Source organism: Mytilus galloprovincialis, chromosome 1 (assembly GCF_965363235.1).
Source record: "Mytilus galloprovincialis chromosome 1, xbMytGall1.hap1.1, whole genome shotgun sequence".
NCBI classification, from domain to species: Eukaryota; Metazoa; Mollusca; class Bivalvia; order Mytilida; family Mytilidae; genus Mytilus; species Mytilus galloprovincialis.
This window is the reverse complement of record NC_134838.1, coordinates 35627592-35655581: the sequence shown is the minus strand read 5'-3', so window position 1 is coordinate 35655581 and position 27990 is coordinate 35627592. Positions and strand designations below refer to the sequence as shown.

The following is a 27990-nucleotide window of genomic DNA, read 5'->3' as shown; positions in this document are numbered from 1 at the left end:
TAATGATTAACAATGAAAATACTATGGATTCATTATTATTCGTTGGATACCAATTTTCGTGTATTTCGTGGGTAGAGATGAACCACGAAATGAAATATTCAACGAATTACAAATTATCTATAGGCTACAAATACACACTATGCCAAAATCACGAAATTAAAACAAAATCCGCCAACAATTAAGTTTTCCTTAATCCACGAAAATTTGTCACCTCGAAAATAAATGATTCCACAGTAGAACGAAAATGTTTGCAAAGCTCCTAAATATTCTAAATAAGAAATTCTGTACAAGCAGTAAATAAATGAATGTCAGCAATTTCAATCAGAAATCTCCATTGTAACATACAATGGTATCCAGGTTTAAGATTTCTATAATACATTTTGTATAAGATATTAGGTCTATTTTGATGGTCATGTTGAAATACTCGATTCCTTACAGTCAATCCTTGAACAGTCGGACAACTTTGATGCATTCTTTGAACTGTTTATGTGTTGGGTTGTTAACAAAGCTATATTTCATGTTACTACAGTCGGTCCTGTACTGTTTCATGTATAGCCTGGATGGTAATATTGGTCCATCTATAATTGATTCGATAAGCTAGTTTGCTGGACTGTTGTTATTTTATTTCGGCATAATGATTTCCTTCATTTATTTCAATATTCATGTAAACCTTCAAACAGAAATAGACGAAATTAGTCAATTACACAATACAAAAGTCAAAACATACAAAGTAGCATGCCCTTTATATGTTAAACCAGTTATAATCAATGGAGCATTATTTGTTAAGTTGGAAGGCACCGAAGTGTCAATAAGTTTGTTCTACCTATTAAAGCAATTTTGGAATAAGTTTTAACTGGATAACAATCAATATATACAATTAAACAGAAACAACAAGGAGCATACATAAAATGTTTCTCATTCTTTTACCTAATAGGTTTACAAAAAGTAAAATAACAAAAATACCGAACTCAGAGGAAAGTTGTAGAAGGAAAGTGACAAAATCAAAAGCTCAAACAAATGGATAATAACTGTCATATTCCTGACACTTGGTGCAGACGTTTTCTTACGTAGAAAATTGAGGATTTGACTTGGTTCTATAGCAAGCGAAACCTTTCCCTTGTATGACAGTCACTTAAAATTCCATTATATAGACAACGATGTGTGAACATAATAAACAGACATAAAAGGTAAAATGTCAAAAATAGGGGAAGCAGCAGTCGACATTGTGTTATAATACCAATCACTATAAAAACAAACTAAGTATGTAAAAAAATAAAAACACCAAACTTACTTGGCTGTCATCTAACATTCGTTGAAGTCTCATCATTAATTCAGAAAAGCATGGTCGACATTCTGGTTTTTCATTCCAACACTGTAGCATCATGGCATACCTGTTCAAATATATAATGTTTTTAATAATGTGAATTATTGTGTACAAAACTATTTAAGTACATTTGTGTAATATAATATTGGCTTTATCTGATGTCATTCCACGATTTCAAAGTTCTGCCAGTTCAAATCTTGCACTTATTAAAATTTGATTTATGTCCTTATTCTTCAACTCAACTGAACACAACACATTTAAAAATATTATATTAAAAACTCTCACATGGAAGTAGCCACTTTCAAAGTCAAGTGCAATTTCGAATTTGAAAAAATATAAAGGCATATATGTATAAAATATAATGCATAAACATGATTTAAAGTCAGGGTAATGTTATTATTAAATTTTGATTGAGGTTCTAAATGAAACTATGCCCAAACCTTACAAAATGAGCATGGCAGTGCCAGAATCTTAAATTTATTGTGTTCAGCAATTTAATGGGCTGCTAAACCAGTTCATAACAGTACAAGCTCATATTGGTCGACATTCATGCTAAGCTTTTGTAAATATGAAATAATGATAGATAACTTACAATGAAGGATCACAATTTTCTGGTCGTCTCATTCTAAATCCTTGCTTTAACAGGTTACACATTTGTTGTGTATCAAGTCCATGGTATGGTGTTCCTCCCAAAGTAGCTATTTCCCACAATAAAATACCAAAGGACCAACTGAAAGATAATATGATAATATGAGGCAGTTGTTACCTATGGTAATCAGTTACAATGTACTTACAAATTATTTTGGCAATTGCACTTTACAACATGACAGCCGGCGTCTGCATGTGTAACTGTTTAAACAAAAGTTAACGATTTCGATTTCATTGGTATATTCGTTTTAAAAGGGGGACGTTGGCTAGCCACAAAACCAGGTTCAACCCACCATCTTTCTCAAAATGTCATGTACTAAGACAGAAAAACGGTAATTGTAATCTTATAGTTCGTTTCTGTGTGTGTTGCATTGTTTGTTGTTTTTTTTTTCTCACTTTAGTGTTTCTGTTGTTTCGTTGTTTTCCTCTTATATTTGACGTTTCCCTCAGTTTTAGTTTTAAACCCGTATAACCTCTAGTTTTCTCTCAATCGATTAATGACTTCGAACAGCGATATACTGCTATTGCCTTTATTTATTATTTGATTAAAAACTTTGCTTTTCTTACTGTTCGAAGGACGTTGATCACTATAAGAAAACCAATGTATACAAATAGAAAAATCACTAGCACACATCTTTAAAATATTTGTCAACTTGATTTGAAAAACAAACAGTGGCAATTAAACTTACACATCACTCTGTGTTGTATACAACGCATTGAACAAAGATTCCGGTGCCATCCATCGTACTGGAACTCGTGTCTGAAATATTCAAATATATATCCAGTTTATGATCAGTTTATTGGTTATGAATAATAGAAAATTATATGAAACGAATCTTTCTACATTTCATTTGGTTTGGAAGCTCACTGTATTTTTGTTAATGTTTAGACCTTGGATATGCAGACTTAATTCTACAGTTGTAAGCGTGTCCATATGTTGTTTGTAACAAATTAAGTCAAAAGCTCATATCCTCGTCAAAAGCACATGCAAACAGAAAACGCGTTTGAAGAATTTTGGAAAAAGTGAGATCACAAAAAATACCACTCTGAGGAACTTTCAAAACGGAAAGTCCTAATAATCAAATGGCAAAATCAAAAGCTCAAATACATCAAACAAATGGATAGCAACTCATATTTTGTGAGTTTCCAAAAAAGGTTTGAATTTTAACTATAATAGTAAAAACACAATTTCTTAACAAGAAGTATGCAACCTTTCAATTGCGAGCTGTTACTGTAAATATAACGGAATTTGATGAGACTGTCATCAAAGTAAGAGGGTTAGCGCTATAAAACCAGGTTTAATCCACCATTTTCTACAATTGAAAATGCCTGTACCAGGTCAGGAATATGACAGTTCTTGTCCATTCGTTTTTGATGTGTTTTTGCCATGTGATTATGGACTTTCCGATTAGATTTTCCTCTAAGTCCAGTATTTTTGTGATTTTACTTTTTACTATGTAACTGAAAGTTATGTACAAAACGAAAGGTTACATTTCATCTATTAAATCTTTATTCGTTATAACCACATTGCATATGAATTAAACAAGATGTAAGGCATACATACATTTGAAGTCTTTACATATGTGTCTTCATGTTTGGACAAACCAAAGTCAGCAACCTTTGCAGTCAAGTTTTCATCAAGTAAAACATTTCGAGCTGCTAGATCTCTATGAATAATCTGCAACATAAACCAAAGCTTGAAAATACATGTTTAAGCTTACGGAAGATAGTACTGAAAAGTTGAAACATCAAATTTAATAGAGCTTGAAAATAAACATGTACGATTTTTAAAACATTAAAAGTATAATGGCTTGATGGTGAAGAAAGAGTATGATTTTACTAATCGATATGAAATTTAAAGAACAGTACTTTGTTCATTAAACCAAATGATACAACACGAAGAGCTCAGATATATATTCCGATTGTGTATAGTTTACTACGTTCATTAAGTTCAAAATACTTAAAGCTTTTAAGATAAATATAAAATTGATAATGGAAGTGAGGAATGTGTCAAAGAGACAACAACCCGACCAAAGAGCATAAATATACCTGTTTGTCAGCCAAATGATTGAGACCTGATGATACATCTAAAGCGAATTTAAGCAGCATAGTTTGTTGTACTGGAGAAATAATCTTCGTATTAGCATACAGGTTATGTTTAGCTTTTCTTTGTTTCCTCAAGTAGGATCGTAGGTCTCCATTCTTTACAAATTCCATGGCTAAGTACATCGTGCCTGATAAGTAAATTGTTATGTCATTACAAAGGCATTTGATGCTCTTCAAAATCTTAAGCCCGAATTTCAATAAAAGTTACCAAGTCTTAGCTTTATTACCCAAGGCAAATTAATTTCATATTTTGCCAGTACATGCGCATTTTATATACCAAAAAGGCATTTGATTTGTAAGAGATCGCAGTGACATTGTTCAGCTATATTCGAAAATAACTCTATTTTTGATTCAGGCCCTTATCTTATCAACAGGCATGCTGTTTTAGTTGCATATTTGCTGTAAAGGTACACATAAAGCAACTGTCAGTAGTTGGTGCAATAATATTTTGCCAAATAAATGCCAAATGTACTTAACCACCATGTTTACCTTGAGTTTCATAAATTGAAGTACTAAATAACTGTTAGAAATAAGAGTAATAAAAAAAAAAGATAATTTCTTAACTGATAAACTGATTTTTAAAAAAGTAATAATAATGTAATATCACAAAAATGAAACACATACATATGTACTAGAGCACTTTTATCGAATACAGAGGGAACAAAATTACTTCCTTCATGAAAGTACAAAATATTAAAGTTTTTTATTATAGACCGAGCTTTAATTTCAATTATTAATACCTTGTATATGACAAGCGCCAACCAAACAAACGACATTAGGATGTTGTCCAACTTTCTTTAAGATGTTCAATTCATTCATGAAATCGTTTTTGTCCTTCTCCGAGGCATTATCTACAAAGTAACAAAAATCTTCATTCACATATGATTATATTTTTCTTATTTGTCACATTTGAAAACAAAATTAAGATCCATTTAATATAAATTTATGAGTTAAAAATATTGAATCAAATCGAACAATAACTAACCAAATTAATCCAATACAAATATTTAATAAACACATAAAATAAGACGGCATCGTGGTTCTTTAAAACCAACTCACCTCTCAAAGATTTGACAGCTACAGGTAATCTGTGCTCTCGATCTTTCTTAAAATAGCCTTTCTTAACCATTCCAAACTGTCCTGTTCCTAGTTTCTCATTGGTCAATACAAGATTATATTTATTAAGTTCCCATGGCCCACATACTACTTGCTCATAAATGTGGCTTTCTGGATCCTGATAGCTTCTCTGTAAAACATGTACAACAATAAGGTTAGAAATATGAAGGAAATGTATTGTATACATCACTTTAACTCTTCTAACGCAAGTGCTGTGTAAATCTATATTCAAGGTCCTAATATCCTTAAGCTTATCATATGCGTATGGCAACAGAACCTATTTCTGCTAGTTACGACGATATAGAGCTGCAGAGGATTCAGTAGATAGTTTAGTCTTACGAATATGATGTATGATTAAAAATGTTGGCTCCATATTACCAATAGATGTTTGATTTCACAAAAATATTACTCAATTCAATCTTCATTTTAGGCACTAATTGAAAGTCTGTTAATATAGGAACATTTTATAAAACACTGTTAGATATTAACTCTTTTCTTCTGAAAGTTTTTGTTATTCCTTTTAAATTGTTTTTTTTTTTTATTGAAAAAAATGAAAATTTTGTGTTTGTAATGAAAAAGTGCAATATTCAAACTATAATAATTTCTTGTAAAGAGAAGGACTAAGCGTTCAAACAAATGATAATGGTCCAGTTTAAAAAGGAAAACACTATTTGTTCAAGTACGTTAGTATATGCTATAAACCATATTTATCACTTTAGAAATGAGGGAAATGGACCCTGGCTCCCCTAAATCCGCATTTGTTTGTGGTAAAACATATTCAAGTTACCGCATTTTTGGTTACCTCTTTTATAAAGTTATCTGGTTAAATTTTGCTTTATAATTGAAAAATTGTGACGGCTAGCAAATACAGCAGTCAATTATTATAAGTAATGTGGAGAAAAAGCGTAATTTTAATGCTTCAATAACAGCACAACTTATCAAAACTTCAAAGACTTTTTAACACTCTTGAAATAGTAACTGCCGTTTATATAAATGTTATTACAAAAAATAATTATGCGAACACTTTAACACTTGTAAAAAGAAAAATAAAGATTACAAGTGGAATTTATGTATATATTATCTCCCTTTTTCGCACATCTATATAATGGTATGGTATTTTTCAATTATTAAAACTTTTAGAACAAAGATACATTTAAAGTATCCATTTGAAGTAAATGAAAGTTTAATTAATTTATGTTTGATATTTTTGACAAAAACATTATGAAATCACGAAAAGGATAACAATAAAATCGTGTCTAATCCTACTTAATAATAGAAGACGTTTGGTAGTAGATTTTAATTTATTTATTACTAACTAGACTATAAGGTCTAAGAATTTAATAAGCAAACCACTTATAATTTGATGACATAAAAGTAACAGCAGAATATCATGCATAGTCTATTATAACCCGTTGCAGTCGTCTTGAATCTATTATACATTTTGAGAAAGTACTATCGCTCTTATACAGGAACAAAACAATTTTCTCTAGTGGAAATTTTCTCATAGGCAATCAAATCTCTAGTTTTATCAGCATAGTACAAAAACACAGAAAACACGGTTTCAGGTAGTCATTTTGAAAGGTTAATTGTCCGTCACCTTCGTCGTTTGATCTCGTCTTAAGATCCATATACATTCTTAAACAACAGGCAAGATTCAACACGATGTGTCAAGCTCTTAAATTTTCCGAAACCTAAAGACAAACTGTAAATAAGTTAAACAAAATATACCAAAGGTTGGTCATCAACACAAAATTAAAAAAAAAACAAAAACAAAAAACAACAAGAATGTGTCCAAAGTACACGGATGCCCCACTCGTACTATCCTTTTCCATGTTCCATGGACTGTGAAATTTGGTAATAATCTAATTTGGCATTAAAATTAGAAAGATTATACTATAGGAAACATATGTACTAAGTTTCAAGTTGATTGGACTTCAGCTTCACCAACACCTACCTTGACCAAAAACTTTAACCTGAAACTCCCCCTTTCATTTTCTATGTTCAGTGGACCGTAGATTTGGGGTCAAAAATCTAATTTGGCTTTAAAATTAGAAAGATCATATCATAAGCAACAAGTGTATTAAGTTTCAAGTTGATTGGACTTCTGCTTCATCAAAAACTACCTTGACCAAAAACTTTAACCTGAACGGACGCACAGACGAACGGACGAACGAACGGAGCCACAGACCAGAAAACATAATGCCCCTCTACTATCGTAGGTGGGGCATAACAAATAAAGATATACGACAAGAAAACTATACGGACGAAGTTCCGGACATTGAGACCTCAAACCTCCCCATTTAAATCTCTATCATTAGAAAAACAAAAGCTGCATAAAGAAAATATAGACTTCTTGCCATGAAAAAATATTGGTTCAATGCCGACCGTGTGAGCGCTGTATAGCCAGTCAAGGTCGTTAAACACTTCCATTTGTTGGTTCATTTTCCAATCTATACAATCTAGATACAAACCAAGCTTGACAATACCGAACACTTACTGTAGTTAGCCTGTAGAATCTACTGAACAGTCTACCATGGCGTGGACGTATGAATATGAAATACACCAAAGTTACTGTGAACAAAACTACAAGGACACCAATACAGGAAACTAAAACTGGTATTATCAAGTTCTTCATCTCTAGTTTGGCTTTCTCTCCAGTTTCTGAAAATAAAAACCAGTGTAATAGACTATTGAATGTTAACCGAAAACGAATACATGATTGAAATATTTGAAATCCCTTCTTAAATATTATATTTCATAATTTTGCATCTAGTGCATTTGAATTTACCTTTACAAACTTATATACGTTGAACTGATATAAAATGAGACATTACAATATGAGCAATTGTTCTAAAGACTCACCATCAAGACAGCGTAAACCAGTGTATCCGACCTCACATCCCTGGTCACATGACCCGTCAGATATGTTACATGTTGTACCTGGAGCACAGAATCCACATCTATATATACAAGCGTTACCATAGTATCCGGCAGGACAACCTGTCAAATAAAATATGAAATTAAAAAAAAAAGAAACTTTTGATTGTGTACGTCAGAAGCGCGATTCGTCTACAAAAGACTAATCAGTGACGCTCGAAAAAAAGTGAAAAGGCTTATTAAAGTATACAAAGTTGGAGAGAATCAAAGGATTTAAATTTCGAAAGGCTTTTCAAAATACAGCTAAGGTGATAATAAGTGTACTCTACCGACAGTAACGCTACATTGCATACTTATTATGTATACCAACAGTAATCACAGAAACACTTGTTAGGATTTGGCTTTACTTTTTGTCCTTTTTGGTTTTATCTGTTCTACAACGTTTGTATTTTGTTTTGGACATTTAACACGTTTTGGTCTCGAGCATCACTGATTAAACACATCTCTGTTGCAATAAAATTGGTATCATTAATGTTATTGAAAAATGGAGTATGCATGCAGAATGCCGGTCAAAAAAATATTTCAAATAACAAGAACGATTAAATTTCAAACAAAAGCAACTATAGCATGTTTACTTTAGATTGACTTACTTTGCTGACATCTAAGTCCCTGCCACCCTGGATCACATCCAAACGTACACATGCCACTGATAGGATCACAGTCTGCATCATCACGACATTGTCCACATGTACTGCCACAGTTTGCACCATACGTTCCATTAGTACACTCTGGATAGTAAGAAGAAGAATAATTTAAGGCAAATCTAAAATAATTTAAAGTAATTTCCATCGAAGTTGTACCTCTTTTGTGATCTTAATAGTTTGCCATCTAGAAGTTAAAAGAAGTTTCACAAAGGTAAAATATGATAGTTCACAAAGTTTACAGTTGTTGTTGACTGTAAAAGGCGTTATCAAAATCGATAACTATCAAATTTTAAGCAACGATATAAAAAAGAGAAATATATCATAAGGTAAAGTGTCAACTACTTTAAACCAAGTTTCCTGCATTGTATCATCAGAAAACAATCTGCTATAAACAATAAAAAATATAACTTAATGTATGTACATGCATCATACAAATCTGTAATTATACCATCTATTAAACAGTTTGTGAAAATTTAAACATGGACTTACTATTGCTGCACATATGGCCATTATAGCCTGCAGAACACACAGAACCACATTTACCGGTCACGTGATTACAAGTTCCATTGACACACTTTCCACAATGCTGATGACAACTTTTTCCAAAATAACCAGGAGAACACTCTGTTAAAAAAATATTGCATTCTTATTATGATTTAGTGTCAGTTACATTAATATTGCTTATATATGAATTTATTCTAATAGTATTTCCATATATATATAATTATACTGTTTATGGTAAAAATGTTTTTATATAGTATACCTTTTATTGTATTGTTGTGTCATTTTGATGCAAAAAGTAGCCCATTTTTCAAACACACTAGAGTTTAGTGTAATAATAGTATATTGCGTAAGTGAAAATAGTCTTTCCGTTAGTGTGCATGTAGTTATTTTACTTATTTCATTTTCAATGACTGTTTTCTCTTCATCACTGTAACCTCTTTGACTGCATCGTTTTAACACTCTTCAGCAATGAGCCTCACTTTGAATTGAGACAAACCGATGTACGCTAAATCAATGTACTTACTTCTATTACATTTAGTTCCTAACCAGCCATCTCTACAACCATTGGTACAGTATCCTGTTTCGTGGTCACATGATCCGTTACCAGAGCAACGCCCACACGTCAAAGCACAATCTATTCCGAAAGTACCAGGTTCACATTCTAAAAGAAAAAAAAATATGTTAAAATGCCAATAGTGTTTTATCCTTAATCTTTGTGCTTGGTAGATTTTCCAATAAAATCGCCAAATCGTATGCATTAAACATAAAAGGCATATCCAAAACTGGCAAATTCAACTTTACTATAATGGCCTATTGAATAATGGCAAGCATGCGGGTGTGTCCATTAGATATTGATAGGTCACAAGCAGCTGTACCAATATATATAGACGGGCAGACATAACGTATGTACCAATGTTTGTGCTCTATAACACAGTCTCTATAACATATGCAATGCCTTTAACGCTAAACTTTTTAAATTCATGACATTTCAATGGTCTTTCGTATTTTCATTACGATATTTTTCTTTATAGTCAAATTTCAAACAGTTCCACGCTATGTCTGTTTAATTAAACAACTGGTTGCAACGTTTGTCGACGTCTTATGCTAATGCTCTTCAGCTTTGGACGTTCAACTTCTTGGTGAGGTTCTGTCCAGATGAGCTATTTGTGATTTGTATTTACAGTCTTTACTCAGAACTTAGTGACTCTTGTTCTACCATGCTAATATTTTAGCTAAATAGCCTCTAGTTTTAAAAACATATCTAGATATTGGTAAACGCCAATGGCATACCATCCTTAACTTATTGAAGTAGTGTGGGTGCCCTGTTCTCGTTTGTCGTTTTATTTAAAATGTTTTATCTTATTATATATTGATTTATTACTGTCAGAAATTGTTGTTTTCATCGATAAAACAGATTTTAACATTACGCTCATCAAAAAGGTCAGGCCTGAAATTGTGTACGCTAGACGGGGGTCCCTTTCGTTTCCAAAAAGACTCATCAGTGACGCTCGAATAGAAAAACTTAAAAGCCAAATAAAATTCCGAAAGAATAACCCAGACTTACCACGGTCACACCTTTCGCCTGTCCACCCCGGTTTACACCCTGAACTACAATGACCTGTCATCAGATTACATTTCTTGTCCTGTCTACAGTGGCCACATCTTCCCATACAATCAAAACCAAACGTGAACGCTGCACATGCTGATAAAAAATATAAATAAAAAATATAAAGATCTATAAAGACTCTTAGACTCCTCATCTATATTTCGGAGAAATTGATTAATTGTTGATAAAAAATAACCAAGATACTACCACAGTCATGGATGCATAATTCTAGACTTAATTGGTAGCCTTCGGCTGTTTTCTGCTCTTTGGTCGGGTTGTTGCCTCTTTAACAAATTCCCCATTTCTATTCTAAATTTTATTAATTTGTAGATACATGTACATGTACAAGCGCCTTACAAGCATTTTAGTAATGAGACACATGGTCTAGGATGACAATTCCGAAATCAGCATACTCATACAAGTCTATACCGAGTATATTTATGTCTAAACAAAAACTATTTATTTTCTACAGTTATTATTTGGCCAGAAAAGATAACCATATGCTATATTTGGCAAATTATAAGATAAGATAAGATAGATAAATTTTATTTTCCAAATTAGGTCCCCAGGGGGGCATATACACATACCATATATGATTGATACAACATACAGTATTTTACATAACATTGTAAAACAAACTATTATAAGTTTTAAATATAAGCGTCAATAAACTGTGAATAAATGTTCATGGTAAGTTTTGTCATTCCAACAAACATTATAACGACGCCGGCAACGTTTGAGTTCACAACGAGCCCTCTTTGTACTTAGCATACATAATATTTGATAAGTGTGTTAGATAACATGATAATTTTAATAACCTAGTTTTTCATTTTTTAACATCTCAACAGTGCATATTAAGAAGAAGTGTCCAGTTTGTCAAAATTTTCATGTTATCAAGATATGAAAGATGCATTTAATGTTTATTAATCTATTTTCAGTCTTCCAGCAGACAATTTCAGGCAGCAAAATATGTTTTATGTGACAACTGTGTACATTTAACGTGAACATTATCTAATAAACATATATTATAAAATCAGTTTTATTATATTCTGCAGTTAACACGTTATAAATTGCATAATAATTTATCAAGATTGAAATATTAATTACATGCAACTCATAACAAAGTCATTAAGTTTATCTATGTCCTAAATATAAGAAAATGGGTTGGGATACTATCATACTAGAAACAGGATTTGACCTATAACACATAAAGCACAAAGAAGACAACGCCAAACATCTGATCAAAGACTTAATTTCATGTAATAAAAGTTCAGACATCGGGACCTTTCGTACAGTTGTCTTGTTCTATTCAAGACGCACTAAACAAAAGAATACAATTGATCCTACTGAAAGATAAAAAATGTCTTATTTTGGGAGTTATATCTTCTATAATGCGAGTTTTTATTTCGTAACAAGGATCATGTTTGCCATTATGATAACATCTGCATAATTTCCCACGATTGTGTAACTTTGTTATTAACACGGATGTACATTCATTAGATATAGGAAGACGGGATATGAGTGCCAATGAGACTGCAACTTTCCATCCAAGTCAAAATTTATAAAAGTAAACCATTATAGGTCAAGGTACGGTCTTCAACACAGAGCCTTGGCTGCTAATGAACAGCAAGCTATAAAGGGCCCAAAAATGACAAGTGTAAAACCATTCAAAAGGGAATGCTCATTATTGTGTTACTTTGACGTACATTCATTGCAGAGTTGTCCTCTCCAACCAGCGACACAACCATTCCGACATACACCCGTCCTGACATCGCAAGCCTCGTCGTTACGACAGTGACCACAGCTCCGGCCACAGTTTGGTCCATAGGTATAATCATCACATGCTGTAATAATTAAAAAATATATATATACAATAGGTCAGACAGACACATGTACACTGCAGCAAATGAATCGAATTTTCACATAAATGTAGCAAAAGTACAAATATTATCTTAGAAATAAATTCGCAACAACAACTTTATTATAGAGTTTTATCTGATCCTTTAAAAGATCAACTTTTATCGCATTTCGTCAAAAGTATATCTGTATTTTTATTACCAGGAAAAAGTTATACTAAACGACTTACATCTATAAATATCGTTTAGACACTAGCTTTTGTTGAATATGAATACAGGAAGATCTGAAGTATATATACGTCAATAAGACAGCAACCAAACAATAAACAAAACAAATAACATATAGAAGACCGTTTTTCAACCTTTAGATGTCTTTCGTTGAGTTGTTGTTTACTATTTACCACATCTTTTAAATCTTGTTACTTACAAAATAAGAAAAGCTACAAACGCATGACTTTAGTTAGTGTATGCGTTTGGACAATTAGCTATTGTTGAATATGAATACATAATGCTAATAAGACAGCAACCAAACAACGGACAAAAACAATTCCCCGCATCTGCTTTTTATGCCCCACCTACGATAGTAGAGGGGCATTATGTTTTCTGGTCTGTGCCTCCGTCCGTCCGTCCGTCCGTCCGTCCGTCCGTCTGTGTCTCCGTTCGTCCGTCCGGTTAAAGTTTTTGGTCGAGGTAGTTTTTGATGAAGCTGAAGTCCAATCAACTTGAAACTTAATACACATGTTCCCCATGATATGATCTTTCTAATTATAATTCCAAATTATAGTTTTGACCCCAATTTCATGGTCCACTGAACATAGAAAATGATAGTGCAAAGTTCAGGTTAAAGTTTTTGGTCAAGGTAGTTTTTGATGAAGTTAAAGTTACATCAACTTGAAACTTAGTACACATGTTCCCTATGATATGATCTTTCTAATTTTAATTCCAAATTAAACTTTTGACCCGAATTTCACGGTCCACTGAACATAGAAAATAATAGTGGGAGTGGGGCATCCGTGTACTATGGGCACATTCTTGTTTAGTCATGCTTTCATTATAATTTAATATAAAAGAAGACTTACAAAACAAAACAAGAAAAGCTTTAAATGAATGATGTTAATTAGTATATACATTTGGCGTACCTTGATCACAACTTAGTCCTTTCCAGCCATGTCGACAACCACCATAGCATTCTCCAGAGTCACTACAGCTCATCATACAGTTCTGTGAACATATCTGTCGACAGTTTTCAGTTGTACAAGCTTGAATGAAGAAATATATTTAACTTAATATTTTTGGCTAACCTGCAGTTTCAAAACTTAATGTACATTGAAGAGTCACTCTCAGTTGCTCTTAAACATTTTCATGCATTTTGAACGACACCAAACAATTTTTCAAAACTCTTTTTTGCATATTTGAAAAGAGAATTTTAGCTTACTATTTTATACCAAACTAAAACTGTTTATGCCGTCTAAAAAAAGGTTACGCTAAAGTTAGTTATTATTTGTGTTATGTGTCGTTCTTACGAGTCAAGCATTTTTACAGTTGCTCTTATGTTGCGCTGTCGCACCACTGTGCTGTGTATATGTTATTGGAGGGTTGAAAACATGTAAATGTTTAATCCCCCGTATCCGTATATGTGTCTGTCCCAAGTCAATAGTCTACAATGCAGTGGTTGTCGTTTGTCGCTATCCATCACATTTGTTTGTTTCTTAGTTTTCTGCTTTGGATATAAATCAGACCCTATGTCTTCTCTTTTGAATTGATTAAAACTTTGTCATGTATATGCATTTTATAGCTCATGGTAGGATATGGTTTTTGTGCATTGTTGAAGGTTCTGTGCTTACATTTACGTCATTCTGTCTGTTGTCTCATTTGTAATCATCATGCACTGTACTGCAATTCTGTCTTTTTTTTTACATGAAAGCAAATGCATTTGGCGGGATGACATTACACGGATTTCCAAGGATGCATTTATTTTTATAACACATGAATAATTTTTATAGCGCGAAATGGACGAAAATTGACACTCTTGCGTCATTCTTGACACACAACTACTGATATGTATATTCCTATGTGAATTCTATTAATTAAAATATTGGAATAAAAAATGTTATCGTTACACCCTGCAGATTGTTGATGTAAGTATTTACGTATTTTATAATTAACAGTAATCAATTGTCTGCACCGTGTTGCGTAAAGTATCATCATATTTGCCGGAGTGGGTGTGTTTAACAGTTTAGTTTTGTTGTTATAGTAATATATCATCATTATGATTATGACCATAATGCTCTTTATAAAAAAGGATATAAAAATATATCAATTTGTGTAAACCTCATTCCAACCATGCTTTTAGTCACTGACTGTGTTTTTGTTTTATTATCTAAGAATATTCAAAGAAACCTGTGTGGTCATTAAAATAAACGTCTTTTTTTGTAATTTAAAATTTGAGAATCGATTCCTTTACTGGAAGGTGCTGTCGTGAATCCTTTTGGTAAACATTTAAGTATAATTAAAAGAATTGTGTTTCATTGTTAAGCGTTCGTATTGTAATAATACATAATAAAATTCTTTAGTTTACGACAGTCTTTTATTATATAATTCATGCAATTTAGGTTGAGATAAAAAAAAAAAAAAAAAAAACATATACAGACAGCCGCTGCGAGCAGACATAATTGGTTATAATGACGCGAGTTTCCGCTGTCATGTTTTCGTTGAAGGTATACTCTTGTGTCAATAAACTTCATATGTGATCCCACAAACTCTCACTCGATATCAAAACCATAAGAAAATCAAAATTATTACACGATATGTTGAAATTGTAATTGCTCAAGATAATGCTGGCAAAGTAAAGTCTTTCGACAATTGCTTATTCAATTACAGAAAGATATTCAACAACACACCATAGGAGACTCCTACATTTCGTTAACGGTTGAAAATAGTTCTAGCAATGCAGATTTTCTTAAAACCTTATATCAAAAAAAAAATAAACATGATTTCTCGTTCCAATCGATTAAAACTGATAGAAAACAAGAATGTGTCCATAGTACACGGATGCCCCACTCGCACTATCATTTCACATGTTCAGTGGACCGTGAAATTGGGGTGAATACTTTAATTTGGCATTAAAATTAGAAAGATCAAAATTATCACTAGAAAGTAAGGGTGCACGTGCCCGTTGTCAATGAAATTAACAACGACGTAATAGATAAAATTGCGATAAACAGATTATCATTGGTCAAAACACGATAATTATTACCCGCCATGTTTTCACATAATAACAGGCAGAGAGAGAAAAAATAACGATTATACGATATGTTTGCGTAAAAAAATTATAAAATCGTGCACATAAGACTAAGCTTGTGATATATACATGCATTGGTTCAAGAATTGGATAAATATTATTTTTCACCAGTCACTCGTTTCATATGACTTTAATGTTATCTTACCATCGACAAAACTTAAAGTCATAAGAAACCTCAAATCAAAAAAATTAATGCATATGTTTTTTTTATAACTCAATGGATAGTTTTCATTATAAAACTTATGTACATATACCTTTTTCTGAAGGAAATTCTTTAATTTATTCATATTTAGAAGAAGTTTCCAGGAAGCAATTCCCCCGACATATTTTCCGTATGCAAAGTGACCTCAGTGTGACCCATCTCGTAAAAATCCGGTGATCACAATACGCATGGATGTCCTTAAAATAAACTATTATCTGAATTTACATGTTAAACACGTGCTCAATTTCCATGCTTTTTTGTTGATTTTTTGTCGATTGTTGACTAACAGGTGACAATCGTTAAACTTCGGCTTCAAAACAGTAACTTTAATTTTTTTCAGTTTTTCACAACACTGACCGATTTAAAAAAAAATTGACGATTATACGAAATTTACACGAAAAAATGATAAATTCGTGCACAGAAGACTAAGTTTATGATGTGTGTATGCATTGGTTAAAGAATTGGAAGAACATTATTTTCACCGGTCACTCGTTTCTTGTGACATATCATACAAATCTCCCTCCAAAAATGTTCCTGTATTTAAGATTTTTTTCAGATGATCAAACTCATCCGATATTGAAATTAGTAGAAATTCAATCCGAATTTAAAAAGAACATGATAAAAATAAAGAACTTTATATTCGGGAAAACGTACCAATATTAGATATTAGATATCTATTTAACAAATCATCCTCCTTAAAAAGCTCCTATTTTGTTAACTCGTCTATGACTTTTTTAGCAGAAACTTTTACATAATTTTGAAGGGAAAAAAGAAGGCGCTATCCCGGCGACAACAAAGTGATGACGCATGGATAGGACTTGTAAAAAACATCATTAACTCCGCAATTTCGTTGAGTTTGTATAAATATACTTTATGTGAGTTGTGATTTTGAAAAAGGGAAGAAGAAACGAAGAATGCAATCGATATACAACATTAGACGAAAAAAAGAGACAATTCAGTTTGCATTTGCCTTTATTTACACTTTGAAAAATAAGATGTACATGTCAGACAAACCTTTTTAGTTATTAATAGATAAAAGGGCAAATAAAGATTAAAGAGATTAAAATCTTTTATATTGTCTTAGGTTTGGAAAACAGAGGAAACGCCAACTTGAAATCCGATAACTCAATGATACAATTAGTTACTTATGAACTTCCCTTTTCCTGTCCACTGTAACATTGTAAATTAAAAGTCAGAATTAAGTTACAGTGTAAATGGCTTATTATTTAACAGTTTGTTTTTGACATATGTGAGAAATGCTTAGGTTTCACACTTAAACTGGATGTACTATTGAAGTTATTAATACTATTTAAACCAAGTACTGGACTATGAAGGTCAAAGCAATAAGTCAATGTACTTATAGGAACAAATCAGCATTTTCCAAACGAAATTCAACTACAAATGAAAGGTTTAGTAATACTGGCACAAGTTGAAAGAAATTAGCTTCTGTCTTACGTCAACTTTTACAAATATTTACAAAAAGGTTGATGCATATATACTAACAAAAGTCATCGCACTCATACAGACATAATTTAGTGCTCATTTTAGAAATTTACCAAACTATAGTGTAATAAATTGCACGATTATAAAATAAACAAGTAGAACAAATACACATCTTATTGAGTTTATTACAGAAACTCCTACAGTGGTATCATTGTTTGGATGAATACTGCTTGTGCGGAAAAACAATAATTGCAGTACAGCTTTCATCTAATGCTGATAAGCAAAGAAATTAATTAGTTCGTATAATTCAACGAAAATCCTTAATTATTGTGTTTTTCATATACATTCATTCATATCTTCTGAAAAATCACGTTCCAAGGTGTTAGAAATAGACAAAGGTGGCAAATGAACAAAACATTTATCAACATATAAAAATAATTCGGATAACTGTCAGAAAACTTTTTTTTAAATGACGTATATTGTAGTGCGTATGACTGCTCAATTTCTAAATTCGTATATTCTGAACAGAGAGCTTTCTTTTAGAGACTACAATGATTCTTTGATACGGTTGTTTTACTTGTGATCTTTTAATTGTGATTATATCAATCTGCAATACCTATACATTGCATGTTCTAAGTACATTTTGTTTTTTTTATAATCGAGATTACAAACTCGAATTCATATTGTTCCTTCCGTGTGTAGGTGTTTGTTCTATGACAAGAACCTCGACAGTAGTCTTACGTATTATCTCTCTATTCTTCTTTTTCTTTTTTTTATTAAGTCTTTGAAGAATTTGGTGTTGAGAGCAGATCTTTTATAGAGAAATTTAATAGCCAGATTCATTAAAAAAGTACATGCATACAGCAACGAATGCCAACCACTGAATAAAAGGTTTCGAACTTTTGACAGTAACTTATTGAATGTATCTGGAGTCCAATCCACCCCTATCTAGACAGTGGCGAAACAGCAAACTATAAAAATCAGTTGAAAACTTTTTTTGACATATCAGATCCCGACATAAATTGAAAAATAAATGAAATAAAAAACTAACAAAAAGACTAAAGATACAAAGTATACAAAGAGATAGCTCACTGTTGTTAAAAGTTAGTTCAAAGCCAATAACAGCTAAATCAAAGACTAGAATATCAGTATGTACACATCCAGGGATTAAGTGTAAAGACGTCATTAACAATCGGAAAAGAAAGTCATGATCTTGTGAAAAGCCAAAAAAAATAGTTTTGACCCAAATGTAGGACCATATAAATCGTCTTGCATCGATGTGTTTAAAGTATCGTATGCTGTCTTTTGGACCAGGAAATTTATCACTTTTCATTAACATTTTCAATTTCAAATTATTGAAATATCTGGAGTAAAGCTTGACAATAAATTAGAGAAAAGATTTGATATAGCACCCATTTTATATATCAAATCGATATAAAATGGGTGTTATATCAAAAACTTGCAGACGAGTGTAATTATTAGTAAAGCGACATATTTTGGACGTCCGTTTAAAAAAAACATTTTGCATGACGACTTTATAATTACGCAAGTGAAAATAGTTTACCATGTCATTTTCTATATTTTCTTAAGACGCTTTTTTGTAAATATCATCTGTAAAAAAAAACATAACTGGGTTGTTACAGTCACGTGAGTAAAGTTAATGTTATCTTTGATTTGTAGTATAAATTTAGCACAAAGTAAGACAGTTTAATACGTTTGTAGAAACTAGTTTTTAAAAATAATTTATTTTCTGATTAAACATAATAACTGTATTATTATATTAGTAAGACATAAAGTCAATATCTATAATCTATGGAAGTAAGTCCTTTCTATGAGTGTTGATCAAACTTTAAGATCTAAAAACTTTTTTATATTTAGAAACGGAAACATTAAATTTGTACTTAAAAATGTAAACCTATTAGTAAAATCATGTCTAAATGCATGAGATATTTATATACATGTGGGTGGGATGCGTGTCACTAGGATGCAATTCACTTATCACAATAATTTAAAAAAAGTTAAAAGTGCAGCTACAAATTAGGAACAGCCGTTGTCTGGTTTCTCCGAGACAAACAATATAGTCGAGTTGCCGCAGGTAATGAGGTATGCAATGAAAAAATAGTGACTAAATTACATGTATATGCCATTCTTTAAGATTTATTAAAAACAGTTATATGCTCATTTTACAACTGACGACTAACTAATTATATATCTTCATTTACACATGGCATTTACCCTCAAAATATTAGAAATGATAAACTTTTATATAAAGTTTCTGCAAATGGAATCATTCTTCTACCAAATACTCCTACATTTGTGATTACTTGTTGTTAATGAATAAAGTCAACAGTAGTAAACCGGTGTTCAAAAGTCATAATAAATCGATTGAAAAAAAAACTTTTCCGAGTTACAAACTAAAACCGAGGGAAACACATCACTTGTAAGAGGAAAACAATAGAACAACATGAACACTGAAATACCACAAAAACAAACGCCAACATACATAGAAACAAACTATTTGATAATAACTGCCATATTCCTGACTTGGTACAGGACATTTTTGGAACAAATAATGGGTTGAAACTGATTTAATGGCTAGCCAAACCTCCCGCTTTATGACAATGTTTAAAAAATGTATCGCTAAAATAACAGCACTACGTGACAGAACACGTCACAAACATGCAAAACTGTTGACAAATTTATAAAAAAACTATGTCCTTAGTATTCTGCATATAATCGTAATGAAAATATTCTCTTTATTGTAATCTTCGTCTTGACTGCAAATCAAACCAGTATGAAGTATGTAGAAAGCTTAAGAAGAAAAAAAAACCATTGTCGTTAAGTGGGGGAACTTGACGAGTCGCTATTTCTCAGACATTTGTTGACTAGTTATATAGATTACAAAATATAAGTCTAATATTAGATTTGACAAAGGGCATAGATGACTTTTGACGTTGAATTGAGTAAAGGTCATTAAGGTTGGAAAGTTTAATTGGTACATCTGTATTATTTAAACATACGTTCCTGGTGGGTCTCAGGAAGCAAAGACGTAAATGTAAACCGTCATTTTAAATTAAATCTATTAAGCAATTTCAAAATGAAAAACTACGGCAAATCTATCAAAACGTGTCTCTGCAATCTTTATTGATTTATACTCTAAGTAGAATATGGCACAGCAGTTTATTTAGATAAAACTATTATTTGTCATCTATGTTTTTTATCCTTCCCATTATCATAGCCTAACCGTTTGAGGTTGTAAAATTGTTGAATTCTATACTTACATTAGTGCCATTTTTATTTTTTGCGTAACTTGAAGTGTTGTATGATAAATTTATCATTTTCTGGTCATAAATCTTTCTCATACATGATTATTTTATCGTTAACATCTTTAATGGAAGACTTGCTTCGTTGTTTCAATGTTCTCGATTTAACCACCGGGATCAAAAAGTTATTGCAATACCGGTTATCATAACAATTTAAAAACAGAAGTAAAGACAATTTGTCATGGGTAATGATATTATGTAAACCAACTTACAATACACCTTTTTGTGTTGATTTTAGAATACGCTACAACCATTCAGCAAACCAGGTTCATTGCAAATTACTTCATACGAAAGACAATGCATAAAGTGAAAGGTGCAACAGAATACTACTAGTATACGATAGGAATACTACTACTGCATGGTTGATTTCTAGTTCCCAAGTGTATTATCAGCTTAATGCTTTGATAATCTTCTGATTTGTTTAGTATAAAATTTTGTTAAATGCTAATTTTATCATTTTTTTTTTTAAACATTTTATAGAAATTTTAGTTTCAATTCTAAAGAACAAACAAATTTTTAAGCTGTTTTTGGAAAAATCAAAAGCTAGAACAAATATGAATATCAACTGTCATATTCCTGACTTGATATAGGCATTTTCTTATGTTGAAAACGGTGGATTAAACCTGGTTTTCTAGCTAACTAAACATCTCGCATGTATGACAGTCGCATCTAATTCCATTATATAGACAACGGTTTTGTAAAAAAAAAACCAGACATAATAGCTAAAAATGTCAAAAATAGGGATACAGCAGCCCAAATTGTGTTCTAATTTTAATCAATACATAAAAAAAAAAACAAATATGTCAACAACAAAAAACAAAAGGCATATATACAAAGCACATTAACAAAAATGAAATACAAAAATTTACAATATAACAATATACAATGACAGGATGTATAAGTACCGAGCCATGTCAAGTGAGTATTACCCAAAGTAGACTTTTAACAGTAAAGTAATAATTTACAAAAGACCCTACTGTATTATTTATGAAGTTGATACGGAATATTTAAGAACAAGGTCGTGGTATCTTTAAATGAAATTTCTTTAAAAAAAGGACCAGACGTTCTTTGACATACCCCTGGTTCGTCAACTTTCTGCTCAGACACTGGGGACAATTTAACAATTCTGAGTAGCAGCTCGAAAGGACTTCCATGTCTCCCGTGAATTTTTACATCTTTTCCAGATACTAGTATAAGGTGTTAATAGCTTTTGATAAATTAAAAAAAAAAAATACGAATATTTGTATATTGATGTGAACCTAGCCATTCAGTCACATGACTTCAAATATTTCAATCCTTTAAGGGTAGATTTAAAATTTTGTTTGTAGATTGTGACACGGTGATGACTGCTGTACCCCTATTTTGACAATTTTAACAATTATGTCTGTTTTGATCACGCATAGTTGTAAATATAATGGATTTTTATGCGACTATCATACAAGTGAGAGGTTTAGCACTATAAAATCAGATTCAATACACCATTTTCTACATTTGAAAATCCCTGTACTAAGTCAGGAATATTACAGTTGTTGTCCAGTCGTTTGATGTGTTTTATCTTTTATCTTGCCTTTTGATCAGGGATTTTCCGTTTTGAATTTTCCTCAGAGTTCAGAATTTTTTGTGATTTTATCTTTTGTCTTGCTAAATGTCAGCCTAATAACAATCATTTTGAAAGAATTTACAGTAGGGAAGCCTCACCCCTTGTTAATCCATCATTATTTTAATTCATAACTGAAGTTCTGGATATCTTTTATATTAAAACAATGATTTCTTTTTCTTTTTCTACACTTATCAAGCATAAAAACGAAATTACTGACTTGGATAAACTAGATTTGTCGAATGATACTAGATCAATACAACTGCTATGGTCTGTATTGGTTATCGAAAAATCTATTGTCTATAAGAAGATGTGCTTCGTAAATGGAATGGCTATAATTCTTAGTCTTATTTGGTCATTTAGCTTTTGTTTAGTTTCGGCATTTATACTTTCTAAGCTGTCAAATATTTAGCTTAGAGAGTTCCTGATTAAAGTCAATACAATAACATAATTCGTCATGTGAATTCTTGGATAGGTTATGACTTTTGCTTATAAATTATTTATTATTATGCTTAAACAAAGTACAAAGACATGGCCATATACCAATTGGTGTATGACATTCTTAGATAAAAAGACAGTGTCTATTTCATAAGGTGTCAACAACAAAATAATCCTCTATTCTAAATCTCCTACAATTCTAAAAAAAATAGACCGGTAACATTTCATTGTTTATCATACATATACAGATGATTTAAAACTTTTCTTTTCGCGTATACAATTTGCATATCCGACGAACCTAATCTAAACTTTTTTTTTCCGTTTTACAAACTAGGTATATAACGATTTTGTAACCTACATTTACAACTTAAACGCTCCTGGGAACGCTTAAACAAATTGTAATATACTATAAAAAGTATAACAAAAATGCTGAACTCAAAGGAAAATCAAAATGATTTAAATCATATATTTTCCCTCATAAATAACGATAATTCCGACCTAAAAAGATAATTTCAATGTTTTTGATTTGACAATTTGACTGGATATTTACTGTATTTCATAACAAACAATTACAACCATATTTAACTCTTTAATTTTCATCACATTGACACGCTAAAATTATTCAGGAATATTGAACTATTTAACGAAATTTTTGCGTTGTTGGACGCGCATCTAGATAACAATATCGTCATGTGTCCAACTATTAACAATAGTTTCTATTAAACAAATAAACAAATATATTGTCTGTATTTTCGAACATAAGTCTAAAGGCGTCGATCTCCCTTCTTTTTATTTTCAATATGCTTTCAACTCTATATAATTTTTTTTCTTAATTTGGCTGATGAATTCTTCTGAAGTTTGACAACAGAAAAAGATCCTTAAAAAAATACAAAACCAAAAAATTAAATTAAAAAAAAAATTACGTACCTGTCTCCACAATTAAAACCAAGGACAAATTAATTATAATCCAATACACACAATTCTTCATAGTTGACTGTAGGGTACTAATATTTCAATACACTTCAGTTAGTATTTTTTTAGTCTATATACTTGAAAATAAAATATGACATCAAGTTTAACAGAGAAATAATATGTAAAAGAAAAGTTTTAACGTTTCCTTCCGCTCTAGGATTTTAATTGGACAAGAACTGAAACAGTTTGCGTCACGTTCGCAGTGATCTTCTGTATCAGCTGATTAGGCAATGTGTTTAACATTATCCATTGTTGATAAACAGTTTCGATACATACCTTCTATTGTTTCAACATTCTCAGGAAAAGAAAAACATTTATTGTAAGAAATAGCTGAAAAATACTGATAACTTTTGAAAGTTATTACATTTATTATATTTTGTAGCAAAACAATTTATTGTGTCAGATTATACTATAGGTTGATCTTTAAGGTGCGAAATCGTTTAAATATCTTTGAGATTACAATAGCTATGTATTATTTTACAAGTTTTTCATAAATAACAGTAATACAGTAAAGAACCAAACAAGAACCGAACACGTCCATCTAGTTGAAACCGTTCAAGTAAATGTTGCATGCAATACAGTGAACATTATTGCATTAAGGGACCATGATTTGATTTTCAATCAAATATATAAAAACGTATCTTACAATGATGTTGTTACATGATATTTTTTTTATCTTGTCTCTCTTGTTACTGTTGTAAGTTTTAAATTAAATAATGCTGCTACAATTCATGCATGACTTCCATGTGGTAACACACTGACCATAAACGTAAGAGAAAATGATAATTGAATGGGGTGCTCACAATTTTATGACTTTTTAAAACTCGATTCTGTTAAATAGATATATTCATTGGCTATTTTGTTATATGCTAAATCTATATTAGGTTTCTTATATTCTAACAACATCCCGTCCCCTTTTAACGAATATGAACTACCGAGTTTCACTATCTACCGGGTTTGTTATAAAATGAGAAACACGACGGGTGCCACATGTGGAACAGGAATTTAAGAAATCGAGAGGAATAAATATTATAAGAAGTTACAGACTGACAGTATCTAAACTAAATAAACTCATCATAGATACCAGGACTAAATTTTGTATATACACCAGACGCGCGTTTCGTCTACAAAAGACTCATCAGTGACGCTCGAATCCAAAAAAGTTAAAAAGGCCAAATAAAGTACGAAGTTGAAGAGCATTGAGGACCAAAATTCCTAAAAGTTTTGCCAAATAAAGCTAAGGTAATCTATGCCTGAAGTAGAAAAAGCCTTAGTATTTCAAAAAAATTTAAATTTTGTAAACAGTTAATTTATAAATATAACCATATCAATGATAATTCATGTCAGCACAAAAAGTGCTGACTACTAGCCTGGTCATACCCTCGGGAAAATAAATCTCCACCAGCAGTGACATCGACCTAGTGGTAGTAAATAAACTCATCATAGATACCAGGACTAAATTTTGTATATACGCCAGAATGATCTGTGGTTTACATTGCACCATACAGTCGGAAACCAGGTTGAAATAGAACAAAAGAATCGAAGCTCTTTGTTAGAGAAGGCGATAAATGTTTACTGTATTGTTTACTATAGTGACCAAATTTTTAAAAGTTAATAGAAACAAACAAAATTGCAGTTTTCTTCTCAATTACGAGGTGTTTTATTTTAAAAACACCATTTGCATAAGTTTTCAATTTATCTAGTACATAGTTAAGCAGAACAATTAGATATCAAGTCGACGACATGGGTATCTTTCAAGTTGGATGAAGAAAATGCATAACCTCCGATTTTTATGAAAAAATTACCACGGACGGAAAACATATTAATCTATTAGTTCAGTAATTTTCGTGTCTGCCCTTCCATTATGTGACTGAAGAAAAAAATTCCAAAAAATGGGTAACAAAAAGAGAAAATCGAATGCACCTTTTTATGTTAGGGCGTGTTTGAGTTGAGTATTTTGTCTTGATATCGTACAAAGTAAGAATATTTGATACATCGTCTCGCTTCAGATTCTATCATTTTTATATATTAAAGCTACAGGTTGACTTTATAACAAAAAAGAATCACAGTACTAAAAGATGAAATATATGAGTCACAAAAACAGAGAAGGTGTGTTCGAATAGCTATTTTTTTACTGAAAGTACTTGACGACAGTCTTTCAAGTTGGATGATGAAAATGCATATCTTCGAAACATTCTAATTTTTTGTGTGTGATTACTAGGGTTTATAGTCTTCATACACTAAAAAAATCTAATCTGCCCTTCCACGAAATATCTAATTAGAATTTTTTTAAATGTTTATGAATTTTCGAAAATTCCACCTGACAACCGATCAGACAATAGTTTTAAGTTGAATCAACGCAGACAAGTTTATTAACTGATGCTCATTAACTAGTTGATACATTTGTCTTTTAAAATACAACTAACATATAAGGATCGTAATGGTGCAATGTAGATAAATTTATCGGTTTCCAAGAGCAATATTGGTAGCGCGTCATCCCTACAATGGCTTCCATTTCTACGATTGTGAAAATGAACTGGCGTAATGGGGAGATAATTTTGACGAAGTAGACTCCTGACTGCATAGGTAAATTGAGCTGAAGTTTTTGTTAACATTATGTACCTTATGTTTTATCATAAAACCAGTGTTGCATGATTTCCTTACGTTCCTCAAAGAGAGACAGGAGATATCAAAGTAATGTTGAAACACATGAGTTAGTGACAAACTATTACCGTTATGGCAACAAAAAAAACTAAGAAAAAACGAAAAAAACAACAACCAAGTAACACAATGAGTATCAACAACTTCACCAATATCTGGGGGTGATCTCAGTTGCTTCAAAAGGGTTAGCACACTAAGTTCCCTTAGTGATACTCGTCGTTTTGCTTACTTCTAAAAGTACTAAAATTCGGTGATACATCTTATTTTGCAATGCCATTACAGGGAAAATGGACAGGGGACCAGTTACAATAAATTGAATGATTTAAACATATTCGTCACCATCTATGAATTTTCGAAGAGATGACTTCAACTAAACCACTTGGAATCCTTGATTTGATAGCTTCCTTGTAAGCAGCAACACCATATAAAAGATAACAATTGGCAGATGATAACTCCATACACAACCGGTACTATTTGTAAATAAAGTTTGCCTCACATAAATTAAGGAAAAGTCGACAAGAAGAAGAGCACAATTGATGTCCAAAGTAATGTCCATTGTTTGTTGAAATACACGTTTGAATTAAAATGGTTTATTTTTACAAAATATAATCAATCCCTTCCTTAAAAGATGCTTGTATCTACATTGATACAAAAAAACATTAATATGTACTGTAATATATCTTTTGAGTATCCATATTTGATTAACATACTCCCATCCATAATTGATAGTTTACGACAAATTTAATCAGGATTGCATGTTTAGTTGTTAAGCACTTAACAGACTAATCAACAGTTATTTGATTGTAAGGATATTGATTTTGCCATAGCGTTGTCAGTTCATTTCGACTTATGAGTTTGAGTGTGCTTTTGTACATTATTCGAGTTGGTTACAGTACGTTTGTATTGGTTTGAATGAAGATTTAAAATAATAGTTTCCTAACATTTGTTGCACAGAGAAATTCAATGCTAATTTTTGTTAAAAAGTAGTACATAAAACTTCGTTCTGATGTAGTGAATATCAAACAGCTTCTGTGTAAATGGCAGAAGGTCTTTTATAGAGACACTGGAAATATAGCATATGAGATGTGTAATGATGATACGCGTGACTGTGTCTACGTCTAGGGGTACATACAAAGTAAAATCACAAAAATACTGAACTCCGAGGAAAATTCAAAACGGAAAGTCACTAATCAAATGGCAAATCAAAATATCAAACACATCAAACGAATGGATTACAACTGTCATATTCCTGACTTGGTACAGTTATTTTCTTGTGTAGAAACTAGTGGAATAAACCTGGTTTTATAGCTAT

General features: G+C 31.5%; 2 protein-coding genes across 2 annotated transcripts in view; one reads left to right on the top strand and one right to left on the bottom strand.

The window, feature by feature from the left end:
• Positions 1-7: 7 nt before the first annotated feature.
• LOC143072849 (uncharacterized) lies at positions 8-24175 on the bottom strand. The gene is made up of 17 exons (XM_076247964.1): positions 23973-24175; positions 13881-14000; positions 12592-12729; positions 10844-10981; positions 9803-9940; positions 9265-9399; positions 8722-8859; positions 8057-8194; positions 7692-7855; positions 5138-5324; positions 4819-4929; positions 4022-4206; positions 3537-3650; positions 2662-2732; positions 1917-2054; positions 1292-1391; positions 8-670 (listed from the first exon to the last, which is right to left on the bottom strand). Exons 1-17 carry the CDS (start codon positions 24031-24033, stop codon positions 617-619), a joined length of 2130 nt encoding a protein of 709 aa, XP_076104079.1. The 5' UTR covers positions 24034-24175; the 3' UTR covers positions 8-616.
• The window catches only part of LOC143072814 (DEP domain-containing protein 1A-like), a 249246-nt gene continuing 221947 nt past the window's right edge, over positions 692-27990 (top strand). Inside the window, exon 1 of the mRNA XM_076247933.1 lies at positions 692-695. The gene's annotated coding sequence lies outside the window, so the exon portion shown is untranslated. The remainder of the gene's footprint in view (positions 696-27990) is intronic.